This window comes from Melospiza georgiana, chromosome 10, assembly GCF_028018845.1.
Source record: "Melospiza georgiana isolate bMelGeo1 chromosome 10, bMelGeo1.pri, whole genome shotgun sequence".
Lineage (NCBI taxonomy): Eukaryota > Metazoa > Chordata > Aves > Passeriformes > Passerellidae > Melospiza > Melospiza georgiana.
Window position 1 is genome coordinate 16,639,568 of NC_080439.1, and position 27,612 is coordinate 16,667,179.

The 27,612-nt window shown below is 39.9% G+C and overlaps 1 protein-coding gene across 1 annotated transcript in view; it reads left to right on the plus strand.

The window, feature by feature from the left end:
- The first annotated feature begins 233 nt into the window (after positions 1–233).
- The window catches only part of CUL3 (cullin 3), a 53,884-nt gene continuing 26,505 nt past the window's right edge, over positions 234–27,612 (plus strand). The window contains exons 1-3 of the mRNA XM_058030756.1: positions 234–355; positions 18,841–19,038; positions 25,024–25,137. Of these exons, the coding sequence (XP_057886739.1) occupies positions 290–355; positions 18,841–19,038; positions 25,024–25,137 (378 nt within the window). The 5' untranslated portion in view covers positions 234–289. The remainder of the gene's footprint in view (positions 356–18,840; positions 19,039–25,023; positions 25,138–27,612) is intronic.

Genomic DNA, 27,612 nt, shown 5'->3' on the forward strand with positions numbered 1-27,612 from the left:
AAGGAAGGGAAGGGGGGGCGCCCGGCCCTGCGCAGTGAGCGATGTTTGTCCGCCATCGCGGCGGAGGCTGAAGGAAGCGCCGCCAGCGGAGCGAGGGGCCCGCGCCGCCGCCTCTCCCGCCCGGCCCGGCCCGGTCGGCCCGGCCCCCGCGCCCTCCGCGCCCCCCCGGGGGCCGCGCTCGCAGCGAAGGTCGCCAGCGGCCTCCCCCGGCCCCGTTCCCGGGCGCACCGCCCCGCCGCGCGTCCCCCGGCTCTGCCGCCCCGCGCCGGAGGCGCCGCCGGCCCCGAAGATGTCGAACCTGAGCAAGGGGACGGGCAGCCGGAAGGACACCAAGATGCGGATCCGCGCCTTCCCCGTGAGTACCGGGCCCGGGCCGGGCCGAGCGGCCTCCGCAGGCCCCGTGGGCCGCGCTGTGCGGCGGGGCCGCGGGCAGCGGGGGCAGCCGGAGCTGTCAGCCGGCCTGGGCGCCCCCGGCCCGGCGCGGCCCCGGGAGGAGCGGGCGGAAGGGAAGGCGCTCCTCGGGGAAGCGGTGCCGCACGGAGAGTGGGAGGCGCAGGAACTGCTCCCTGCGATTATCGCCTCCCTCATCGAACAAATCAATTATGGAAATCCACGGACGGCACTGGGGAGGGGGGCAGTGGGCACCGATTTCTTTGTTTTCAAGGAAAAGGCCTCAAAGAGGGAGCCGAAGGTTATGCGCCTTCATCAACAAAATTAGTTAGCCCCGGAAGGTGAGGGGGGGAATATTTATTTATGTCTTCTGCGGAGCTTCCTCTTGCTGAATTTATCTCTCCGCTCCGTAGCAGAGGCTCTAAGTCGTACGATTATAAAATTTAGGTGGCACAATGCCAGCTGTGGAGAAGGTGCTACTATAAACATGTAGGCATAGGTAACTTCTGCAGGTTCGCTGGAGTCGTGAGCGTTCCTTAGCTTTGAGTTGCACAGGGGAAGGAGCCAGATTATTAATTTGCAGTGCCATAACGCTGCTGTGTTTTGACAGTCGGCTCAATTAAAGCTTACAACAGAATAGCAACTACAGCACGAGTAATGGCGTTGGGGAACGAGAGGAATAGGAAAGGTTCGGGCTGCCCGAGGATGACCAGGAAGCGTCTGTGTGTGTGTGCAGCGGGGGGTGTGTTAAAAAGAAGATACTTAGTTGAGTCTCTGGCTTTTAAGGCTTAGCGTTGGCTTCTCAGGTTTAGTGTGAACTTTTCAATGCTCTGTCTGATCCCAGTAGGCAGTGGTGTAGCACTAATGTGCTGTGCCTTTACAGAGAAACTGGACATACCTGTTTATCTCATTTCACTGGCAAGGCATATATCAATATATTTGCTTCATCCAAACTCTTGCTGATGAAATTAGAAGATTCCTTATAGTCTCAGCAGCCAGCTTTACAGCAATCTGAGTTACACTGTTTTGCTCTTTCCTCTACTTTTAATCACTGATAGTTGCATTTAGTGGTATAAGGAAAAAGAAAAAGTGGACTATGAGATGAGGAATTTGAGCTGATGATAGGATTTTCATCTCCATATTTCATTTATTTCTATAAAAAGCCTTTTCCAACAATGTCAATTTGGATTATAGAAATAAAGGAGAAGACTTCCTGCCATGTGGCCACGGTTTTACTAACAAGCAGTAGGAAAACCTGTACAAAAATAAACCACGAGAAAAGCAATGTTTGTGTCTTGTAGCAAGCTGCATCTGAGATAGCAGTATTTTAATTTGATAAACAGATCCATATATTCCTACTGTGAATATGTAGCTATGGGTCAGACAACAAAGGCAGACTTGGCAGTGTGATAAGCTGAAGTTTGTATATTTCACCTCTTCTGTTTGTGAAATTTGTTTTATAGTGGTGAGAAATACTCTAATGGAGCCCTGTTGTTACGTGCAGTTAAACATTGTCAAGTTTTTTATACCTGTTTTTACTAGCATAGTCTTTCTTTTCAGTTGCTATAGAATATCTAGGTTAAAATGTGAAAAACAAAGTGTCTTCTTCCTAAAATAACTCAGTAAGTCACAAGTCATCAAGGCTTGCAACTGTATGGGGACATCTGTTGATAGCAACTTTCCAGGTGTCCCCTCAGATATTGGTTTTTACCTAAGACATTTTGTTGACAATCCTGTTGTTGATCAAGTGTTTATAGAAGAGAAGCATGTACTTTGTTGAGAGATTTGGAGGGGTGTCCCTTTGTTAATTGCAGAACTCAGCAGCTGCAGTTGATGCAAAAATCTTAGCATACATTTTGTGTATGTCTGAGTGGTTGTGCAGCTTGGTCCAGGAAATGACTTGGTGCTGCAGACTGCAGTGGGATTGTTTGTGTCACTGGGCTGCATTTTCGTGGGGAGTGGAGTCTGTGTTTAGAAAATGTGGTACTCATGCAGCAGCTATGGACCCTGGCTCCTTTGTCCCAGATGTGGTGGTTCTGCTCTTTGGCTCTCAATTAAGAGTGCTTCCAGAGGTGCTTTTGTAGGCTGCTTCAGTTTGTCTTCTTATTGATCATCTTTCCTCAGGAGGTCTTTCTGTTTTAGATTGGTTTGCTCCGTGCATGGAGGCAGCTGTTTACTATTGCATGAGGTCAGAAACAGCCACATTGGAATGGTGGTGTTCCTGGAGCAATATTAGCATAACTTCCTTCATGCAGGTTCTGGGTTTTTTAATATTTTACGTTTTTATAATGTTCTTCATACTTCTGTTATTATGTTTTATAATAGCTAAAGGAATTGAGTAATAGTCATTTGCCAAACATTACCAAAGTTTATCTTTTCTGCCCTATGAAAAATTTGATAGAAGTGGGCCACAACATTGGAAAAGCACCAGTCTTCCACCTGGAGATCTTAATATTTAGGAGTTAGTTTCATTCTAGATTTCTTTTTTATTATTCTTGTAATTGGTGCCAGATTATCTGTCATCCCAAGGATCCATTAAGATTTGCTAGCTCCTGGTGCATGCTGTGGTGTGCTTTTTCTTACCTCAGGGCAGTGGCATGGGGTACACTGTTTTGCCTGTACACAAATGGGTTGTAGAGTAATCAAAAATAACTGAGGAGAAAGTTTATAAATTAGGCAAAGAACAACTGGTTAAACACACAGAGAAACTATCTTACTACAAAGAACTTTGCACTCTCTTGTTCATGCTGACTTAAAGATGGTGATAATATTTTTGTCAGAGGTAGTCCAGATGAGGATGCATTCTCTGAGACTTCAGACTTGAGCATATTCCAAACCTAGAAAGAATAACAGAAATAAATTTCTGAGACAGTTTGTTGTATATTCAGGAAAGCAAATCATGAGGTTAAGCTTGTGCAGTTATCCTTATGTACCACCACAGAAGACTTCCAGTGTGCTACTTTCAGGATCCACTTCTGGTGCTTTTAACACCTCCATAAAATGTAGCTGTTCCACATTTACCTAAGGTCTATCCAGAGAGCATTCAGGGTGATGTTAATGCCAGAGATGGAACAGTGCAAGAGGGCTTGCAAAAGACAGAAGCTTCCTTTTTCTAAAGCAATCTTCAAGCTTTGGTGTTTCAAATTCATACACACTGCAAGAGATATGAATATGGATGCTAAAAATAACAATATATGGGAAATGTCATGTAATTGCCATGAAATATGTTGACTGCAGTTAGTAAGTTGGGGTTTTTTTAATTATTTGGAAGAGTGCAGTGGTTTACTGATTTCACGTGCATTATATGAAAATGCAGGCTTGATGCATCTACAGAACATGAATTGCCCCTGTTTTGAAGTGTTGGGGGTTGTTTTCTTCCAGGTTTAAAGGTGCTCTCAGGGTCTCAGATTGGCTCTCACTCCTTAACTCTCAGTGAGCCCATTACTGCTGGCTGCAGGAATACTTTCAAAGCTCTCAAACAAGTTTGCAACAAATCTGATTTTAGGATGATTTAGTTCATCTGTCAAAAATGCTGCCAAAAATGGTATGTTTGCACTTAAAACTTTGGGAGAGATGTGATTTCTGTAAGGGAGATCTAGAATGTGTAAATTATGTTTCCTGCAAGTGTATTTGAGCTGTTTTGCTGTGACTGGTTAGCTAGTGGAAAACTGTAGCCTTAAATGTATTTTGACTGAAAAGTTGTACATAGTAAAAAAAAATTTGACATTTCTTACAGAAATAATTAGAATGTGGGAATTCAGAAAGCATTTGGGGAATTAATTTTCAAATTTTAAACAAGCAGCATTAAGCTGTGTTGAATGAACTTTTTTTGGAAGAGCTCATTTGTCTCTCATTGCAGTGTCACCATAAATTGGTTGGACAGATCTTTCTGAAAGCCAGCATGACCCAGTGTAGGTTATTTGGTTTGATCATTACAGTTGGAGGGGTTTTTTTGAATGCTTCCAATAATTTTCCTTTCCTGCAGAGATATCTTTCTTCTCTAGAGCAGTGCTACAAAGTAGTGTTTTGCCTGTTCTCAGAACTATTTTGGTGGATCGGTGTTACACAGTTACATTATGAATTCTGCCCAGCATTTAGAGAGAGATTCTACACGTGCACTTGGAATGGAACAAGTCTTTAAAAATATGGAAGCTTATGACTAGTTTTATTTGAAGTACTTGTGCCCAAGGAAATTCTCATTTTGATCAATCTTGTGCAGAAAGACAGACAACCTTTGGCATCCTTCAACTATTTATCAAATGAAGTTATGTAAACTTAGAAGCAAAGAACTCCAGCTCTTCCATGAGAAAGTATTAAGACTCATATTTTCATTTTCAACACTCCTTTCTCCTCCATCTAACAGCCACTTGTTCTAGGCTTTGTGTAGGCAGAAGGCTTTTTTTTTTTTCAGGGAGCACCAACTGCTTCTGTGGTTTGTTTTGAGTCTTGGGGAATTGATGATGCAAGTTGAGATGAGCTTTGTTAAATTTATGCTTCAGCCTACAACATGAAGATCTATCAGTTCCAGAAGTTGGTGTAAATTTGGTCCATCTTGAGCATCTTAGAGCAGATAGCCCCTAGAAAAAACACTGAAGTGTGGTTAAATTTTGAAGCATTCAGGTTATGTAAGAGGATCTGCTGTGGCGTGTAACCCTCCGAGCCTGTGTGAGGTGTTGGGGAGAGCAGGGAGAGGCAGGGAATGTGGGAAAAGAGTGCAGTGGGGGGTGCTTTACTGCAGCCTTTTTCTGCTCTGAATGAAATAATGTGAACATACCAAGTGCTGTGAGATCACCTGGTAACTCCATGTTTTACATGTTTGCCTTGTGGATCTTGACTGCTCTGTGTTCTCAGACATATTTATGAGAGCATCTTGGCTAAACTTATGTAGCATTCACAGTCATGAGTTCACATTCAGAACCTGAAATTTGGTAGGCTTAAAAACTAGGAATAAAACAGACCAAAACACTAAAACATTCAAAGGTAGGGGCTTTGTGCAAATTAGGAAAAACATGGAAATACTTGCTTACTGGACAGTTAAGCTTATGAAATCCTTCCAGTTTTCACAATTTATTTTTTTTAATGAAATCCTGTGAGCAAATTGAATGTCCTGATAATACATTTAGAATTTTTAGAAGGTGAGAGCACTAATTGCAGGGCAGTCTGAGTAGTTAGTTGTAGGTGGGTTTTTATTTGGTTGTTTTATTTGCAACACATGGTGCATATTATCATTTAGTTTTTGTTAGCATCTCTTTAGCAATCCTCAGTTCTGTAGATGTTCAGGTTTCAGTTACAAATTTTCTTGATTTTCCTTGTTAACTGGATCTTAAGTTCTGAGCAACCACCATTTGTGTTGTTAGAGAGTTTTGAGCCAGTGCCTTTGCGTGGCTCAGGAAGGAGCAGTGCCATTTATGAATCTTGCTGTATTTGAAATTGCTTGATTTTGCACAGGGCTGCAAGGCTAAAGCTGAAGTGATCTGTTAGGATTTTTGTACTGGCTAATTCAATCTGATCTGTTAGGATTTTTATACTGGCTATTTCAATCTGAGCTTTTTCAAGTGGCTTCATTAGGGTTCTTCACTCAAGTTGTGTAGTAATGCATTATTAAACAGGAATTACTATTTTTCCCTGGTAGTGTTAGGTAAAGGAACTCTATGAGAGTACTATAAAACTGATGAAGAGTTTTTGATATTCTACATGAATGATTGTAATAGCAGTATGTAACATAAAATTAGGCTTTTTTCTGTAAAAGATAGTAAAATTTCTCAAAATTTTCCTTTTAGTCTGTTCTGGACAGGTACACACAGCATAAGTGACCCCATTTTTCAGAACTTCAAGCAAGTATTCTGAGGTCTTGGGCTTTGATCTGTAGGGCAGGTAGTCCAAGTGCAGATGCTTTTAAATTTCCATCACCACGACTGATGTGCAGTGTCAGTGTCTCTGTATGTGGTGAAAACATTTTGTGATGGACTGGGACAGATTTTTCTTAAGATAGTTTGAGTGAGTCCATTCATAAAACAGAGTGATTGTGTTACAGTCTGTAATAGGTTCTTGACCTTGTACATATGCTCACTGGATCTTATCTTTGATTTCTAGTAGCTGTACAAGTGGAAAAGCAGCTCTTGAGAAGTAAGGTCATGCTTTTCATTCTGAGTCAGGTTTTGTGGAAACACAGAGCAGGAAAGTAGCATTGTAGAAACTGCAGCACAGCCAGGCACACTTTTAATCACATGATTATTTTATTTTTCCAAGGTCAGTTAAAGCCAGTAGAATTTTTAAATGACTGATGTTTCTTTTCTGAAAGTGCAAGTACTGGCATCTCAGCATAAGTAAATACTGTTAGATGGCTTAACAAAAGATCTTCCATATTGACTTCTACATTTTAGAAAGGTAAAAAGTGCACTTAATGCATGAGTGCTGCAAGGAGGGCAAAACTGTAATAAACACTTATGTGTGGATGGTGTTTGCAGTGGAGTGGCCTCAGTTCTTTAATTAGCTGTGTATAAAATCAGTGTTTGAGGGCTGAAAATGTCTTGCTTGTAGTTTAAATAAGGTATAATACTATGCAAAATGTGAGCAGATAACTTGCTTTATTGGTGTATGGTTACGAATGAGGTGCATTTGTGGAAAAGACAATTTTTGTTTAACGCTAATGAGAATAAACATAAATTAAGGCAATAACTTAAATTATACATGTGAATGATACAAAATTGGAGAAGCTTATATAATAAATTCATAACACGAATGTCTTAGATTGCATGTGGTCTGAGCATAGGCTGTGCATGTCTTTTTATTACATTTTGTAAGTGAAAAATCTTTCTTGAAATGAATATTTTACTTCCACACTAGTTTTGTTTTTAAAGTGTTGATAGCATCTGAGTGGACCTGTTTTTTATATATTATATACATAGATTTAATTTTCTGTATAGTGTGAATTCTTTTCTTTTGCAGAAATTTCAGTGTTAGTCTTAAGTGTTGCAGGCACTGCTGATCTGTGCATCTGATCATGGAGTTTGCACCATGTGGTACAAAAATGCCCCTGAGAGAGGTTATTGTCAGGACACAGTGGCATTGATTAGCTGTAAATTTGTAAGAGATTTATTAATTGTGTCATCCTTCTCCTACCTGAAGCTGAGGAGGAAAAAAGAATCATCCTGTGTTGGCCTCTGTTTACCATAAAATTTTATCTTTCTGTTCCTATGCAAGTTCCCAAATTGTTCTGCTGCTGTTATTATGGAGGAGGAGTTTTCATCAAACCCTCAAAGCCCTTCAGCCCCACCATCTCCCTTTCTTCCTTCATCCCCCTCTTCATTCATTGTGTTCCTTGTTTTGGAATGACCACAGGAAATGTGTCTGCAATCTGTATAAGCTGCTGTGTATTTCACAGATTTCCTCTTTACACAGTGTTGATTTTTGGACAATTGTAAAATACTGAGCTACTTGTAGGTTAATTGAAAAAAGCCAGAAACAATTCCTGTGGGATTTGCCTTCAATGTTGAGTAGGTGAGGAATGGGCTATTTGTGGTTCAGGAAAGCTCTCTGAATTCAGGTCATCAAAGCTGGAAAGTTAATGAACTAATAGATTTTTTCACTTGGAGAGATGATAGCCCTGAGGAGACTCAGTGCCTTCCACAGGAGGTATGGATGGGCAGAACAGCATTGCTCTTTCCTTTGGCACTTCTTAACTGGGATTGAGGCATGCAGCATCTGTCATTTTTTAAGGTTATTATAATGTTAATATTATAGAAGTCACCAATACAAAAGATTTGCCAAAAAACCTATTAATTTAATCCCTTATTAAGATTTTTTTTATTTCTTCTTTTTAATGTTTGTTAGGTGATGGTCTTAAAATTAAATGGACATATGATCACATATTGAATCAAAGTTTTAGTCTGACTAGGTTAAAAACAATATTTCTGTTAATTTAGAGTTAGAAATGATCTGAGCAGTCTGGGGTATAGTGCTGCTGCTTCTGGTGACAGTGACCTGCTGTCAGGTGTTGCACTCTCAGGACAACCTGCTGCTCCTCACCTGCAGTTCTGAGCTCCCACTGTTGTAAAAGGAAATGAAGAGAGTCAGGGACCTAAGTCCCACTAAAAATTGAGATTTCCAGCTATCTTCAGTGTTTGCTAGTACATCTTAGGTTATATGTAAGCAAACCTTCCCTTTCTGCTTTCAAGTCTGTGGTAAATTGGAAGTAGCTCCAGTGGGAGAGGAAGGAGCCACCTTCCTTCTCCTGCAGTGTAAGAGCCTGCACATGGCCCCTTATCCCGAGTAACAGCTTTGGGGAAATTGCAGGTGAGTGTAATTTGTGTAGTTTGCTCACAGTCCTCAGGTTTTGAAGAGCTTGTCCTTGGCTCTTACAAGCTTTTATTGCACTAGGATGCTAAATGGCTTGAATGAAATTTTTAGGATTTGGCCCTGTTTGTATATGGGAAAAGGCATTCCCAGTAATTGATACATTTTGTGCCACTGTTTGCAGTCTTGTCATTTCACCTTTGCCAAGAGCCTGTTAGACAGACACAGACACAGCTGAGCTGTACCTGTCCCTCCCCACACTTACAGACCTCCAGGATCCTGCTGAAAAGTGAGAGGGATGATTCACTGCCAGAAATCCAGGTTTTCTTTGTTCAGTATTCTGCTGTTCTAATTAGGTTCAAATATTTTCTTTTAACACCAACTTTGTTTAACATAGAAACAAAGCTATTGTATTTCTTTCAGGAACATGTTACACAAGCCTTTTACATTTTTTTCCATAGTTTTAGTTTGAGGAAAGTTGTTTTAGGATTACTACTTCTGAAGTGAGTCAGGAGGACTCTAAACTTCTCATTAGTTTTCAAAATACTGACAATAAAAAATATTCTGTTGGGTAAGACACAGGAAGTAGATCTTTGGTGTCAAATCCTTGTATTTCTTCCTCTGTTTCATTCAGAAAGGATTTTTCTTGAGTTAAGCAATCCTGACACGATGCACTCTTTTTTTCCCCCATGTGTTATCTGCACCATAAGTGACAGTACATCTACTAAAACTAGTCCACAACTTACTTCAGGTCTGAAAATGCTTCTGTTAATTTCCAAAGCTAAAAGGGAAAGATCAGACTTTAGTGAACTGTGGCTTAGATATGGACTTCAGCTCTGAGTTTGCACAGAAGAGTGTAGACAGTGTATAGCAGTATAGAGTGTACATGGAGAGTGTATATACAGCAGTATAGACAGCTCTTCTTTACCCTTGTTAGTTTGAAGTGCTCTTGGGAAATCAATACTTTCATTGCAGGTGTTTTATAATCCTCCTCTGTTTTCAGGTACTGTAGAAATGTCACTGAATGTTTTTGAAAAGAGCCTTGGTTAATAATGTCACTTTTGGCTGTTTAAGCACTTCCATTCTGTATCAGTGACAACTATCTTTTGAGCTGGAACTTCCTAGATTTAGCTTCTTAGCAGTTCAGTTCTTCTAGAAGCTTGAACAAAACCAATTAATTGGTTTTTTTAAACACAACTTTTTAAAGAAGTTTCATAATGTAATGTCAGGTGGGCAGAAACTTGCATCATTCCAGGAGAGATTTACTCATTCATGGCAAATGCCTTTTGATATTTGAAAGGCATTTAGATTTGTCTGCACATGCTGGGGGAAAAATGATGTTATTTATAAACTTGGATTTCTGTATTTTAATTAATATTTTTCTGGTGTCTTCTTTGGGCAAAACATGCAACTGTAGAATAAAGTCTTGAGTGTAAATAGTAGCACCTTAGAAAGTTCAGGTTGAAAATAAGTGTGTTTATTTTGGTGTGTTTTCTTTGTTCTTCCTCTGTATTCAGCCCTTTTGGAGGACAACATCCATTAATCCATGCTGAATAAAGCATATGCTTTTATCAAGCAATTTGAGTCTTGTGGGAAATAAGTAGCAAGGCAGATGAGTGAGGAAGAGACAGAGTTAAGTTGGTATAAATGATCACAGATGCAGGTGCTCCCAACTTATCCCCTCTTGTTACTTAACCTGCTGATAGAGATTTTAGAGAGAGCCTTGAGGACTGGTCTGTGTACATCCATATATAAGCACCAATAAATGGATGAAAAATGAGACTGCATTCATTTTTCATTGGCCCACTCAGACAAGCAGTGTTCTTGCCTTTGTCTGTATTAATAAGAGTTCTTTTTTATCTGTAATAATAGAGTGACTGAAGGAGCCTTTTGTAAGTTGAGCATCATAAATTGCAAAGTGAACCATAAGTTGATTTTTGAGGAGTATAACAGTTTGTAGTTGCCCATTAGTATGAGATAGTGTTGGGAAAGTGTGCAAAGGTCTGTAAGAAGAAAGTTGTCTTTGTTCACAGAATCACCGCTGTGTAACTTCATGTTTCAGTTTGTTTGCCTCTTCAGAATGTCTCTGTTTCTTGCATTTTTTAAAGAAATGAAACAAACTTTATGATTATCTTTTGCCTTGTGTTTATCTGGTAAATGATGGCTGCTCACAATTACACAGTTCATAGTCTCAGTTCAGATGAAGCAGGTGTTTGGCAGTTTTTTTTCTCAATTTTCTCCTCTTCAGCATTTTACGTTCCATAGATTTGCAAGACTAAAGATGAGGAAGGGCGTTTGGGAAAAACAAAGAAATTGTACTAAATTGAAGTTGAAATCTAGAGTAAGAGAGGTATGTTGGTAGTTCAAGATTAGTCTCATCCTTCTGAGTTGGTTCCTGAAATATGACAGATAAATGAGTATCTGATCCTTAATTTTGTTCAGATGCCTAAACATGTCAAAACTGTTGCTGCAGTATTACATGTTCTAACAAAGACTTGTTTGAAACTTTTCATGTAGGCTGTTAAATTTTGCTGTTGTGTAGTGAAACTCCTGTCAGGCCTAGCTATAGTGCAGGCAAGTGTTACATTTTGAGAGAAGAAATGAATCCTTTTTCCTGGGACTTACTAGAAAAGTAAGTTCTTGGAGCATATTGCATTTTGCTGTAAAGCTCAAAAGCAGCCAGGCAAGCCTTCCTCTTCAAGCTGCTACCCCAGAGCAGCCCTTGTGTTGTGAGGAGAGCAGCATGCTCTGAGACAGTGCCTTGGAGTGAACCAGATGTGTCAGTCCTGGTGCAGGAGTGACTCCTGCTTTAAGGAGCCATCACTTTTGAGGCTGCTTAACCCAACTGCTCTGTGCTGGCAGAGCAGCTTTTCAGTGCTGCAGAACCCAGTCCAGCCAAGTGGAGAGGGGAAGGAGTTTCATCTAAACACTGCAGCTCTTGGATGTTTCAGTCAAGAAGGAGGACTCCTCTCTGATTTCATTGCATGTTCTGCTTGCTTCTGCTGAGCAAAGCCTGGGAAGGAGAGGTGGACATTGCAATTCCTGCATTTCTGTCACTAAATGAGTGTTGTCATGGAGCCCTGCCTGCAGGGGCTCGAGCCTTTCTGAGGATGAGACCAGAGTTGATTCTTCCCTTGGCCTTCAGAAGATTTCTCTCAGCACTGGTTACTGATCTGCTGAGCCTGGAATGGAGCACAGTGCAGGCTGGGAACATTCCTTGCAGGAGCAATCTGGGGAACTTTAGTGTAGGGTTTGCCCACCCAAACAAGGGCAATGCTTGAATATCAAGGGAAGAGTGAAGAACAAAACACAGATATTAAAATTTGTGTCAGTGTTTAATCTTGTAAATGACAACTGGCAGATGTCATAAGCATGTTATAGGCATTGGTTCCCCCCACCACACACACCCTCTGAGGGAGTGTAATACTGTAATAGGCATTTCCTGACACTCCTTAGGAGATGTGGATAATACTGGATTGTCATCTTTGATTGTTGCTAAAGGTCACCTAGGAGCAAAAGGTGTCCTACTTATTAGGACAGTTTTGGTAGAGCATTTCTAGGACTTCCCTGTGACTCTTGACAGATGGCCTGAGATGAATAGCCCAGATGCAGGACAAGAGCAGGGGGACAGGGTGCCCCTAACTTTCTTCATGCTCCTTCTCTTAGCCTTCAGTCGTGCTTTTGGTGTGTCACAGCCTACCTGTTCAGGTAACACAGTTGGGGAACTTTGTGGAGCTTTGTGGTGGTTTTGGTTGTTCAGAGATCAGTTGTTTTTATTTGTGGGAGAGTGTGTAGCCCATGCATCCTCTTCCAGATGTTACATGGTGAGGAAAACTTAAGAACTCAGAAAAGTGTGGACATTGAACTCTCCATTTGACATTAATAGGAGTACATTTTATCTGCTCTGTAGTTGAAAAAAAAAGTAGTTCCATATCTTAATATGCCATTTTTCAGAGATACTCTTGGAGCAAATGCTAGACAATGTATCTCTGTCATTGGAAATTCTTGTCCTTTAAATTAACAATATTCAAAGGGTTTATAAAAATTCAAATAGTGATTAGGTTCTGAGGCAGGAAATGTGCTGCTCTTGCCCTTTTCTGGATAACCTCAGCCAAACTTCATCCAGAATGAAGGATACAGGCTCAGGGTACTGAGTTACTGTGTGACAGACTATTTAATACCATCTTGATGAATGTCATGCCTTGCAGTGGAAGGGAACAGTGCTGGTGACAGTCTCCTTGTCCTCAAGGACTGTGCCCCTGTGGTGGCAGTTTTAGATGACAGCAGCTGGACCTTTTTCATTTTTTCTGCGAGGGATAGGAAATGGGGGAGTGAGGATAGGTGGCAATTATTAGGTGCAAATGTTACTCCCAGCACTGGTAAGTAACTTTAATTGTTGGTACCCACTCCCTTCAAGGTAGAGAGCATAAACACCTGTATTCTGTAATTCCACTTGGTTCTTGTCCCAGTGCTCTGTGGTGTTAGACATGTGAAGGATGTCATGGGAAGGAATGAGGCAGATGGTTGCTTTTTTTGAAAGCTTTGAGAAGCCTTGTTCTGCAGTAATCACTTCCAGACTGACGTGTTTCACCTGGTAATGTGTAGAATTGTGGTAAACACTCTCCAGCTGTGCTGTAGAAAAACTGCGTTGTAGTGTTTGTAACATTTTTGAGTAAAAACGTCCTGCAAATGTGTTGACAGTCTATTAAAACTCCTGAGATGTAACAAGTTTGGTCTGAGATCTTTGTGTGAACTTTGTAGAACTTGTCTAGAAGTTTCTTCTGCATGAAGGATAAGAAGCTGTGTCTGGTCACTAATCTTGAGAGTACTGGTTTGTGTGTCTCCTGTTGCTACTAGTGGACTTCTGGGGATCCTCCTGCTGGCACTGTAGGACATCTGCTTACCTCTTCCTTGCTTCTTTCTTAACCCCCTCTTGTTAAGAAGACTAAATAGCTACTTAAAGCTGGTATAAACTATCAAGATGTCAGCAGGCTACTAGCAGTTTACTTCTGTAATTTTTCCTTGCAATTCACAGCATTTCAAGCATGGTTATGTAAGAGGAGTGAGCTGTGTAGTGTTAAGGGCAAGATGATGACGAGTTAAAAAATGATGAATGTGAAGTTGTGTTCAGAGGAAACTGCTGTAGAAGTTAAAGTAAATAGAATGGAAATTAGACCCCAAAACATTTATTTCTTTGCAAAGTAATCTGGATTTCCAGCAACAGATATGTTGGGTGTTCCTGGATCTGGGAGCTTTAGTGGGTTTTTTTGACTGTAGTTGGTAGAAGCTAGGGAGCAAACACCAGGTTCCACTGGTGACCTCAAGTATTTTGTTGCACACCTTTGTTACCATACAGTGCATTTCCATTGGAAGGCTGGTGCAGACAGTTTGAAAAGGTCACATTTCCAGGGAGCCCTGGTTTTCCAGCTTCCTCAGCCTCCAGCTGTGATGTGTGTCACCAGATCACCCAGTGGTTCAGGCTGGAAGGCACTTTGGGAAGTCATCCTGTCCTGCCCCACTGCTCCTGCTCAGGCAGGGTCACCTGGAGCTGGTCCCTCAGGACTGTGTCCAGATGGCTTCTGAATGTCCCTAAGGATGGAGAACTGTGCAGCCTCTCTGGGCAACTTGTGCCAGCACTTGGTCACCCACACAACAAAAAGTTTTTGTGACGATCATGAGGAATCTCCTGTGTTTGTTCCTGCTGTATCTGCTCTTGTCACCTGCATCACTGCAGAGGTGGTTCCCCCTTCAGTACACCCTCCCTTTGGATTTTACACATTCTGATTTGATCCCTGCAGGGTTTCTCTAGGCTGGCTCTAGAGGCTGACTCTGTCCTTCCTATGAGGTGCTCCAGAGGGTTGTTACTGGCCCTTCACTGGACTGTCTCCAGTGTGTTTGTGTCTCTCTTGTACTGGGGAACCCAGAACTGGGCACAGTGCTCTACATGTGGCTTTCCAGTGCTGATAAAGCCCTTGGCCTGCTGGCAACTCTTCCATATGCAGCCTAGGATACCATTAATCTTCCTTGCCTCAAGGGCCCATTGGTTTGTCATCAGCTTGATGTCCACCGAGAGCCTTGGGTTCTTTCCTGCCAAATGTGCTTTCCAGCCATTTGCCCCAGCAGGCATTAATGCCTGGGGGTTGTTCCTTCCCCCTAGGGATGGGATGTTGCACTTCTCTTTGAGCTACATGACTAGAAGGGGCTGATAACATTTTGTATGAAGTTACATGTTGATCAGAAAATAACAAGAATCGAGCTGTTTGCTCATTCTCATTGAATGCTGTGGTAGGTTACTTGGAACAGGTGGTGCCTGTAAGCTTCTGGAGGGAGAGGCCTTCAGGATTGTTGCCAGCTTTACCTGCTTTACAGGTGATAAGGGCAATAGATTGCTGACAGTGATTTATTTATTTGACTTGATGATTTTAATAGGGTAGACAGACATTGTTAAAGGAAAGGGCTTGAGTGTATCTGATCCCACACTGTGGAATAAAGGATCTTTCGAGTCCTTTGTAGTTTCTTTTTTGTGAAATGACTGTACTTTCATGTACACTGACATTTCAGTCTAATTTCCTCAAGATGTACTTGTGTTACACTCGGAGTTCAGATGTTTGTGCTCGAGTTGCATCTTTGAATCGTTAGCATTTGGGCAGCAGTGTGTGGAAGGTTTCCAGCCAGCGGCTTCTTATAAACAGCTCTCTCTGCTGCCAATGACAGCCTTGGTCGCTTTCCCATTCCCCAAGAAAGGTAATGTTCAGATAAGCGTGAGTGCATTAACACGTTTCCTCTGCTTGGACACTGCCTTCTTGCTATCTTGGTGAATCTGGGTGTAGACACTACTGAAATCACTGGGATTTTGCTTCTGAAAGCCTTTCCAAACCTGTGTGGTTTTTTTCAAAGACCAGCAGAAGCAGCAATCTGCGTTCTGCTTAAATCTGCGAGAATACAAAGACACAAGCAAGGCAACTGCATTCTAACTGTGGATTTTAGCTCTAAAATATAACCATTAGAAGAAATCTGGGAAAAGCATCTTGGCTCTGATCCTGGGTTTGTGGAAGAAGATCTCTTACAGACTTTGTTGCTAGGGGTCTTGAGAGTTGCATAAATCTTCATTGGTGGGTCAGACTGGGGGATTAGGATTGCAGTTGTGTTGTCAGAGATGCTTTTGTAGAGAATTCTGAAGAATTCTAGTAGCATCAACAACTTACTGATTATTTGTTTGGGTTTTAAATCTGCATACACGCCTGACTTGAGAAATGGGATGAAAAGACATGAACCTGTGAGTTAAATAATCCAAGAATAGATTTAGTCATTGCAATTCTTACATACCCTTGAGAATACAGGAAGATCTCTTCTGCTCAAGTGCTGAACAACTTTTCAGCAGCAGGGAGGAAATAATACATATTTGCTCAAACTTCACTGCAGTGACTTACTGCCAAATAGAATGGGATTATTTAAAGTATTAGGAGTCTTTGCTTTGTTAGAAAACACTGCTGCAAACAAGTTAGCTGTGCTAGATCTTTTTGGAAGACAGTGCTCTTCTAATGTGATATTCTAGAACTTGAGCAAACCTGTTCCCATAAAACCTCACTGGTGTTAATCTGAGTCAGAAACAGAATAAGAAGCTGCATTGAAAAGCAGAGTTTTTAATGCTTAATCCTAAAAGGTAGTAAGATAATTTTATAGTACTTTTTCAAATATTTACCTCGTGGAGATGTGTACTCCTTAAAATTACCTTCTATTGACCTTTCTTGCGCTGTCAGAATAGCTCGTGGTGTGTCAGTTATTAAGTGGCAAAAAGCTCTGTGTTCTTGTTTGTATTCAGGGACTTTGGAGCAAATAATTCTTTGCAATTATTCTTTCTATTTTATAGCATTTGGATTAAAAGTACAAGAATTAACAGTTTGCTTTTAGCTTTTTGCTGAAGGGATCTGAATTCCCGGATGTGCTGCTTTATCTCTGAATGTCATGTACTGAGATGTTCCCTGTGACCAACCCAGAGACAGGAGCCCTGTAATACTTCTGCACACTGGTGCCCAGTGATTTGCCTGGTTTATACAGATCATACCTCTGCTCAGAATACAAGTGCAATTAAATTGCAGTTAAGATAAAAGGGTTGTGTTGGCTGAGAGTTTTTTAATTAGCAGGGGGAGCCTCTCCTTTGTTTGAAAACAAAACTTTGGGTTTGTGAAAGGAAAGCTGAAAAGCTTTTACTTGGATTGCTGTCTGCAAATCTAAATAGTTGCCTTCATTATCAGTACTTGTGGAATTGCTGCTTCAGGAAGGCTGTAGAAAATAACTTCCCTGAAGGAGCACCAATGTAGCAAATGCAAATTAAAAACAAAACTACTGACCTTTGAGTGCTGTACATAGCAGAAAAAGGAAGTGTGGAGGGACCTGTGACATTCCATCCACCATTCCTCTGTTACTTTGAGGCTTTGCATTTAGGAGATAGGGAGCTACAAATTTTTCAACGTGTTTGTGATTTTATCTTGTTTTTGCTTTTAGATATATAATGGTACATCTTAAGTTTTGGGTACATGAAATGTAGTAGTCAAGTGGATCTGGTATCAGAGGAGTGGAAAAAGTGACTACAGGATTATTTTTATCATAAAAATCCTTGTATTTAACCAAAACTCCAAAAGATGCACAGGATAGAAGATTGCATGTCTTGTTTTCATTTTATTGAGCAGCCCATTCCCTCCCAAGGCAGTGCATGGCTTCTCTTTATTGTGACCTGTGTTGTTATTTATCATGCCTAGGAAACTTGATATGCTATTTTGAAAATACATGTAAAAATATACTTGGAGTAAAAAGATTCTGCTAAATAATTGCATTTTGATTACAAATGCAGTCAAATCTAGTCTTCGTGTCTTTCCTTTATTCACTTAGTGGGTTTTGTTGGAAGGAGGAGGAGAGGTGGATTAGTGCTGGTTGTGATTTTTCTCTATACTGTCCTACCATTATTCTTTACTCTTTTAATACTTTCAGTTCCTATTTTCAAGACTACTTTGACAGTTTTGATAGACTCTGGGATATTTTCACTTCCCATAGTAGTTCTGGGAATAGCAGCTTTTTTCCCTTCTCTCTTCAGCCCTTTTCTGTAGTTATAAAATGCTAAATCTGTTCCTGATTTTGTATAAACTAAACCAAGCTTAACTTTACATAAAATTGGTTCAGTTTAAAAGTGTTTGGGGTTTTTTTTCCCGTTTGGGTGATAAAACTTGGCTGAATCACAGATTTTAAGCAGCACTGGCATCTGATATTTTTTGCTATGCTGACTTGCAATCCCAGATACTGCTTTATCTGTGAAGCATCATATATTGAAGCACCTTTGCATTGGTAAAGCACAAGTGTGAAATGATTCACACTAGGTACTAGGTAGAAGTATTTAGACTATTAAGAGTTTTTCTCCTTCTCTGAATCTTTTTTTTTTCTTTCTTTCTGTGTATTTGCTGATGTTTACAGCATCTGAATAACAGATCAAGCAGATGCTTAGTGCTTGGTACATGTCATTTAGAAAAGTATTTAATTGTATTTGTGCAGAGGGAATATCTTCAATGCAGGGGTTTATGTTGGGCATTTGTGGGTTTTCAGTGGTACCTATAATTATTTAAATTGTAGGTACAGTGTTGTAGGTATGTAATTCTTTAGCTGTTAGTCCCTAGTTAGCTCAAGCAGATGACCAAGTTTCCTAAATCTGTGTCAGACATTATTATCTTTTGTTGTACAGGTCTGGTGAGGCAGATCAGTATTGCAGTACAATTTATGAGGTGTCAAACAATGTGTTAATATGGAATGGGAGTTAACCATCTATCACTGTTAACCTGTGGAAGAAGAGTGGGGAAGAGACTTTTATCCACAATTACCTGCCTTTCCTTTTATCCACAATTACCTGCCTTTCCACCCCCAAAGGCTCTGGGATTGGATTCTGGGCATTTGCATTCTGAAACAAAAAAAGCATTAAACTTTTGCAAATTACAGTTTTCATAAATATTTCTTGAATCTGTACTAGTCTCATAAATACTGGTTTTCTTTTGATGCAGTTTGAGAAATCTTATGATAATGGAATCAACAAGATGGGGCAGAGCAATTACCTCATATTATCTATATTCTTTTTTTTGTTCAAAACAATAACGTAATGTTTTATTTTTACAGATGACTATGGATGAGAAATATGTGAACAGCATTTGGGATCTTCTGAAAAATGCAATCCAGGAGATTCAGCGTAAGAACAATAGTGGTCTCAGTTTTGAGGAGCTGTATAGAAATGCTTATACAATGGTGTTGCATAAACATGGTGAAAAACTCTACACTGGACTAAGAGAAGTGGTCACTGAGCATCTAATAAATAAGGTTTGTCCATTTGTGTATTAAAATAGAAGTGTCTTATGTGAAAGAATTCTGAGTAGTTATTTAAATGACAGAAAATCTAACTTTATTATGTTCCCTTGTATTGCAGTTGTGTAGCTTCTCTCAAAAATGGTAGCATAGAGCTAACATCAGATGAAATCAGAGGATTTCATGTTCCTGGGACTGTTTCTGGTAAATTACTGATGGAAGGCAGACCATAGGAAGCATTTGAAAGAGTGTAACAGGAAACAACAACTATTTTTTGAAGAATAACTGTCAAGAGCTGATAATTTTTTTTAATGGTTTGTGTCATTTTTGGTGGCATTTTGTGACTTTCTTAGGCCACATTTTGTCTTGTTTGCCACTCGGTTTTTTAATCTGTGGAACAAATAAATACCAATGTAAGAACTTGTTTTCTGTAGGCAAATGAACTAATTCCCAGGTTAATGAGACAGTTGTGCTGGGATTATGCTCTTTAAAGAGGTGGAAACAACAACTCAGCAATAGCAAAACTCCTGAGTAGCTCACATTCTGCCATGTCAGCCTTTGCAAAACCATGTAGGTCAGTCAAAATGACATGCAGAAGCTTTCTGAACATCTGTCATCTGAGAAAAGGAATCTTCAGGTCTTGTGTTAAACCATGGAGCCACTTCTTTAGTCTTTGAGAGAAGTTTAGAATTGATTAATAAATGTGTAAGTGGGAAAACGTTGGAAGTCACTTTTTAGGACTCCAGATAATATTTCATGGCAATAGGATTCTAAGGCTGTGGGAGATGCCATGGTAACATCCTCATGGTAACATCCATAGCAGAGAGGTACTTGCCTGCCTTGATCCCATATTCTGGCCATGCTTCAGATGGAGTATCAGATTTTTATCCTGTGTTTACAAGATATGAAAAGGAAAGTCAGAGACCATCATGTGTCTTGGATGATTACTTCTGGCTGAATTACAGAGAATAGATGGGAGATTTATGGCTAAATAATGCAGGATGCTTGGGGACTTATTTTGTGTGTTCCAAGTGGAGTTACTGCTGTGGCAGAGAAATGTGTTATTTCTTTTCTAAAATCCTAGTTTTCAAAGGTGTGATCCAGATAAGTGTAGTCTAAAACTGCTTTGAATGTGGGGCTTTTTTACTGTGTGCACCAGAGGAGACATCCTCTCTGAAGTGGTTAAATAATTTGCAGTTCTTTTCTATAATTGTAGCACATCTGTGACTCTCAAAAACTTCTGGTTTCATTATCTGTGCATTCATAATCTGTACTATTCATATAAAATGTGGCAAATGGCTGAGGCTTTTTTTTTGCCTTGTTCTTGCATATGTCTATGCACTTAATAATCGTGACACTAAACTTTTATTATTCCTAGGCTTTAGTTTATCCTGGTTTAATTTGATGGGTGTCTTTTTATCTTTGTTCCTAGGTATTTTGCCACTTATCTTAGTTCCTAGCTATTTTGCATATTAAATCTATGCATTTGCAGAATTAATTATTCTGAAGTGCTGATTGTGGCAGGCTGACAAAAGAGCAGAAAGTTCTGAGTTTGTAATTTCAGTGCAGAGGCTGAGAGGGCTGCACAGATAGCAGTGCAGAAAATGCCTTTCTGACACTTAATATTCCTGTATCTGGTCCTTTAAATAAAATCTTCTCCAATGACCAAATATTCTGATCATTAATGTGATTAATCAAATTATATCCATGTGTGTGGGTGATAAATGATGACCAAAGCTTTTTCAAATAAAAAGGTTAACTGAGTTTTAGTAGTTAAAGGCTAAATTATTCTGATTATGCCAGCCTGTAAAATAGTCCAAGGAAAAGACTAAAAAAATGTGACTTATGCCAAAAATTTCAGAAAAATAACAAAAACTGATAGGGGCTAAAAGCTACTGCTTGTCTCTTTTGAATGTTTGCTTAGACACATTATGTTGAGGCATATATAGATGGAAGCATGGAAAAAATAGTACATTGTTTATCAAGAATAGAATCAGTTCTATAATGACATTAGTACTTGTAAGACAGATTTAAAAAAATTTGTTTAACCTCACCTGACTGGGAAAGGGGAATTTTTTTGTACCCATCCTTCAGAAGTGTAGAAAGGAGCACCCTGGCAGCTCCAACCTGTCAGCCTCACCTCTGTGTCTGGGAGTATTGTGGAGTACATCCTCCTAGGATCTATGCTGAGGTACATGGATGACAGGGAGGTGATTTGGGACAGCCAGCACAGTTTCACCAAGGGTGAGTCCTGCCTGGCCAATCCAGTGGCCTTCTGTGAAGGAGTGACCACATCAGTGAACAAGGGAAGAGCTACAGATGTCATTTCTCTGGATGTCTGTAGAGATTTTGACAAGGTCCCCCATAACCTTCTTGTGTCTAAATTGGGAAGAGATGGATTCAATGAGTGGAGTTCAATGGATATGAAATTGGTTGGGTGGTCACACCCATTGGATGTGGTCCATGGCTCTGAGTCCTGATGGCCATCAGTGACAAGTGGTGCCCCTCAGGGTCTGTCCAGTACCTGCTGTGTCAGAGGAACAGTACAGGCACTGAGAGCACCTTTGCTCAGGGGGGCACAGAGCTGCCTCAGTGCAGGAGTGGGGTACTGGTCCAGGTATAGGCTGAAAGAAGTATGTCTACTCTGGGGCTTAGAAAGTTATGTCTGGGGTCCTTTGTAAGCTTTAAAATTTGCTATCTTAGTGTTGCATAGAAAAGGGAGAGATAAGAGTCATCTCCATCAGGGAGTTTGAAATTGTTTCCATAATATCAATGAAATAGGGAGGAATGACACGAGAAGTTGTGTAGGAGGCAAATTACCTACTGAGCATTAGAGTGAGCCTGACTGGCAATGTATGAGTGGTATCTGCCTTTATATTTTCTTAATGATGTTTTCAGATGATCTTGAGCAAGTCTGCTATTATGTGGAGGGCAAAAGGATATGAGGGAATTGCTTGAAAGTACATGACTGTTGAGAATCCCCAGTATTCTGCAGTGTTTGTTCTTTCCTTTTAGCAGTAGGATAGCAGCTGCAGGGGTGAACAGACATTTCTGGAAGTCAGTCCATTAACCTGCTTGGGACTCCTAAGATGTTAGAATACTATCTTGTAGACTACTTGGATTTTTCTAAAAGAAACTCTATAATAAAAGTTCTGAGAGCTTGAGGCCTTGGTTCAGAAAGTGCTGTTCTGTACTGCTCCTCCCCTCAGGTTGTTCTGGCTGTCTTTACAGTAGTGGAAATTACATAATTGGACTATTTGTGCTGCTGCATCAGGCCAGGCACTGTAAGATAGAAATAGTAGGCCATAAGTCTTCTTTATGTACACTTAATCAAGAGTTATTTAAAGGTATTGAAAGCTTATGCCAACAAACTACTGTTATTGGGGGAAGGTTTCTGTATTTCCTGAAGACCTGTATCCAGTAGAAAATACAGTTGGGCCTGAAGTTATACACAAAACCTCATCCTTGTAACTATCAGAAGGCCTTACATGTATTACAAAGTTGCTAATTTATTTTCAAGTCCCTCTGTATATGACAGTCCCACTTAAGCTGGCTTTCCCTGCTGTTTACTTCATAACTGCAAACACTGTCACAGAAATCACCACAAGCTCAGCTAATTTAAAGTAACATTCTGCTGATAAAAATGTTTGAGATTTGAAATTTTCTAAGCCTGTGGCAGAGCAGCAGCTGTGTGTCCTCTTTGTTCAAAGAGTGTGAGTATGCACATTTTTTTACTTGAGATCATTTATTCTACCAAAGTGGTGTGACTCTGCACCTTTGCATGGCTAAGATGTTTTGTGCATTATAGCAGTTTCACTGTTGTTTTGCTGAATTAATGGCCCATACAAAGAATGTGTTGAACACTTGTCAACTGTAAAGTTGCTATAAATGATAATTTTCTTGGCAGTAGTTTGGTTGGCTTTTGCAGCAGCTGAAAGAATGGCTTTCTAAACCTCTTCTGCAGTTTTAAATAAACCTAGAAGAATGTCATTGAGGAGCTTCACAGGGAAACTCTGAAGGTAGCTCTGTTGTACAGCACCCATTTCTGAGTTTCAGGCCCATTTCCAGAAATCCACGTGGCACACCATGTGGAGCAGAGGTGCCACTACTGCAGAATGTGCCAGTGTCTGCTTGGAAGCAAGTTGTCACTGCTACCTGGTGGCAGGTGTCCACCCCCTTGTGTGTGACTTGGCACTGGCAGGGTTAGTGTGAGGGATGTGGGATGTGTGCAGTTACAAGGGCACACTGCCTCTGTGTTGTCAAAGTACAGGGTGTCATAAAATTGATCAGTAACTACCCTTGATTATTTGTGCTTATAATCTAATCAGGCTTTGGTAAGTTTTATCAGTGTGGATGAATGGACTACCAAATAATGTTTATAAAGCTTTTCCATACTCACCAAAGAAGTGAAAGCAACCATGTCATGTTTGTTTCTCTTGTTCTGGGAGATTCTGCATATTCTTCACAAGTATGTCTGCTGAAGTTTTTAGCGTGTTGGCTAAAAAACTACCTGGACTGGGTGACAACAGAGCACACATTTGGGAGACCAAAGGGTAAATGATGATCATGATCAGAAAGAATGATGCAGCTAAGCAGTGCTCATACCTGCATATTATGTTTTCCAAAAGCAAGGAGGAGAGGCCTTGCTCAGGTGTGCAGAGCAGGTGTTTGAAGATGTAAGAAAGCTTTGAACAACCTATGCATACCTATATTGCCTAGATGCAGTAACAAGGTGAAAATTATTGGGATAAGTTTCCCTTCCTTCGTCTTTCCCCTCTTCCTTCCTCCCTCTCCTCTTTCTCCTCCTTCTTCCCTCTCTTCTTCCTCTACCTGCTCCTTCATTCCTCTCCTTTTCTCCTTCACCCCTCCCCTCCTTGAGAGCATTGTGTTGGATGGTGTTCCATACTGTGTCTCTGGTTTGCTCATCTGAGTTAGTGAGTGTGTACAGTAGTGTGGCAGACAGGATTCTGTTACCCTGGTTTGGCCTAATAACTTCATAAACTGGAATGGCAGAGTGCAGCCTGTCAGGTGAGTGCATGAGATGTTGCTGCAGCTTGTGGCTGCCTGGCTTGTGTGTTTTGTTTTCCTGTTTGAGTCTCTGTACAGAAATTTACACTATCAGCCAGGTATCAGTCCAAATCAATGAATGTGAACATCCTGTTTGGTTACAACAGAGGGCAGAATATGTTTTGCATGTTGATGTAAAAAGTCAATTCCCACATTTTAACTCTGGAACAGTTTTTTTTTTATATTCCCACAAGTTTCTCTTTGACTTTAGTTTCAAGTTTGAGCACTGCTGTATATGCCTACTAGAAAAAATCAAAATATGAAACTGGATGGGCTTTTTTATTAGTAGGGAGGGTAGTGGCAAAGAGGCATAAAACCTGAAGTTGATGAGACAGATAAACTTGCAAATTGCAAATACATTTATAAAAAAAGAAGATGACTTTCTTTTTTTCTATGAAGTCTTATTGTTGATATTAATGTAGGAGTCTGATCTTTACCAAGCAATTGCTTCCTTTCAGAACTGTTGTTTGTATCTTTATGGTATCTCAGCTTGTCTCTCTAAATGTCATCATGGCCAATTTTCCACCTGTACTTGTTCCTGTTTGTAGCATTTACTGCTGCTACCCAATGTTCTGAAATGACTTGTGATAGTAAAATTACCAGCAATTGAAACATTATAGCACAGGAAATAAAAGCAATGAGGAGTCGTCAAAGACTATTTTTAACATTTGAAACTTCAGGAATTCCTTTGAAATTTAAAACCCATGTTTATTTTGTTTCTCTTGTTTCTAGCATAATTTTTCTTACTTATTTTTCCACAGAAGGGAAATTCGAGGTAGGGATAGTCAGCACCCAGGAAAAGTAACAACCTGTAAAATTCAGGTCCGTGGAAGAGCGAGAATTCTTGTGCTGAAGCTAAGTTCAGGCTTTAAATGCTGCAGGAGAAACTGACTTGAGTTTATGGCGAAATATCTTTTATTTTTTTCACTTCAGGTGCGAGAAGATGTGTTAAACTCCTTGAATAACAACTTTCTACAAACACTAAACCAAGCATGGAATGATCATCAAACAGCAATGGTGATGATTAGAGACATCCTGATGTACATGGTGGGTATTCTGCTATTTCACACATTTAGCAGTGTAGTCCTCTTGCTTACCAGTCTTCTTCCAAAGACTACTCTCTGTCCCTTGTTTTCAATTTTCTGTGTGCATGCAAGACTGCTACAGGTGTTTGACAAATTGTAATTGGATTTGTGTTTTAGATTATCTCATTAGCACCTGAAAATTTGATCTAAGAAATATTTGAACTTTGCAGTTCTTAAAAAATAAGCTATTCAGACCCATTCTGACAGATTTTAGATGTTAGTTCAGGTAATGGTGTTTTCTTACTGTGGAAAGCACTATGGTGTAAAGCCTCCTGAAAATTCCAGTGTGGTTGTTCTTTAAGCTTTAGAATTCAAAGAGGATAACTTTGCTTAGGTACAGTGTGTGTCCTTTAATGTGAAATTGTAGTTGGACCCTTTGCTGTTCATGAAGAACTTGTGTAGCAGATTAAGCAGTGTACATAGAATGTGATTTTCGGTTGCATGCTTGATGTTTCTCACCTATAGCCAACAGTAAAGAGATGTTTGTTTTTTTTAAGAGAGAGGTCCTAACATTTTTGTGTCTGGATTGTGTTCTGCTTTAAAATTCCCATAATATTGGGAATTGGAGATGTTTTAGGATGCAAGAGAGTATTTTTTGCTTAGCTTCTAGACAAAGGTTTTGACTTCAAAAGGAAGTGTTGAGATGCTGGTTTTTTTGTGTAACTTTTTTTCCCTTCAAAGTATCCTAAATATAATAATGCATGCAGTACTTGACAGTGAAGGACAGACAATAATGGACTTTTTGGTCCAAAAAGCAGATGAACTGGAATTGTACTCTATCTGCTAAACAACAGGAGTTAAGATCTTGTCTTGTAGCTGTTAAAGATCTCCTGCTGTGACATTGACAGTGTTTGTTTTAGCTGTGAAGTTATCTTTGGTCAATAAGCTACTACAAGTTAAAGAATTTGAAGTAATTACAGAATCACAAACAATTATTTTTAACTGATTTACTGGCCTTCATGTTGGAGGAATTGGTTTATTTCAGTAGGGAAAAGACCGCATATCAAAAAACAGAGTGCTGGATAACATGCCATCAGTGACCCTGAGTGATTTGTGTGCCAAAAGGAAGATGGACAGATTGTTTTCAAGATGTACTGTCCTTGCTGTGAGAGATCCTGGACTCCCTAATTTGTTTGTGAAGGAAAAATACAAATCAATTGCTGCTAGCTGCTTCTAGGCATACTCAAGAGTATTTAATGATTATATTAACCTACTAAAGGCAGTGGTGAATTTTCAGAAAGGTTAGAAGATGGAATCCAGAGCTTTCTAGGAGAGCAGATTATATTATATTATATATTATTTCAGCACAGGAGGTGCTGGATTGTCCAAAGTAATAGATAATGCAAGGTTATCTGCCGCTCTTAACGTCAATAAATTTCTGATTTTTCAAACAGAGGCAGAGAAAACTTCTAAGCTTTCCTTGTTTTAGTGGCTTGACCAGTATATTAAAGGCCAAAACCTTTTCTCTTTGAGGAAGGGTTGCCTGCTTCAGTTACCACTCCTGGGGGAGCAGGAGAGCTGTTTCCTGAGCAGTATTTGCAGTCAGAAGAGTAATGCCTTGACTTTGTTTTGAAGCCTGGGAGTGCTGTTCAAACATCCAGCCAGCCTTCTCCTTTCCACCAAGATTCCAGGAAAGGGAAAACTGCAGCATTCCTTCAAGTGTAAATTGAACTTCATTGGCTCTCTTTTAGATTGAAAACAGAATAATAAATAAGCTTGAATACCTCTGGACTGTGTAGCCTTCTGTGTGCTGTTGACAGTTCCTAATTATTTCAAGTGGGTGTTCAGTTGAGCCCTCTGCTTGACTAATTATTTGACTCCCACAGATTTTTTTTCCTTTTACCACAGAAACAGAAAAAAACTATCCACAATAAAATATATTTATAGTATAGTAGTAAAAATAGAACAAAATTTTCTTTCAAAATGCTTATATAAACTTAGGGGCACTGATGTTTGTTTGTTAAACCTCTAATGTAATATGGGGTTTATAGTTAAAATTTTAATTTTTATTAGGTAGAATTATCTAGTGTGAAGGTCTAATACAATGGGCAGTCTCTCTCCTTTGACTTGGATGGACATAAGACAAATTGTCAGTAATACATGTTTTGATTACATATTAAAGAATAATCAATTACTTAAAACAGGACTACTTTGAAAGATTTGCAATTTCACCTTTGTAACTGGCATGTCCTCTTGAGTCAGACATAATTTTCTTCATTCACAAAAGACAAAAAACATCCCTGTCTTGAACATGTGTTCATTCAAAAAGTTTGGGAAAGCTGCCAGTACCACAGAATTATAAAGCACCTGTGAAAGATCAGACCTGTCTGCTTTTCAAAGAAACAATTTTCAAGAATTTTATAAAATAAAGAATGATTTGTCCTTACTTTCTGAGTTGAGTCTGACTGACATGTAGGTTTATAATGATATGCTTATG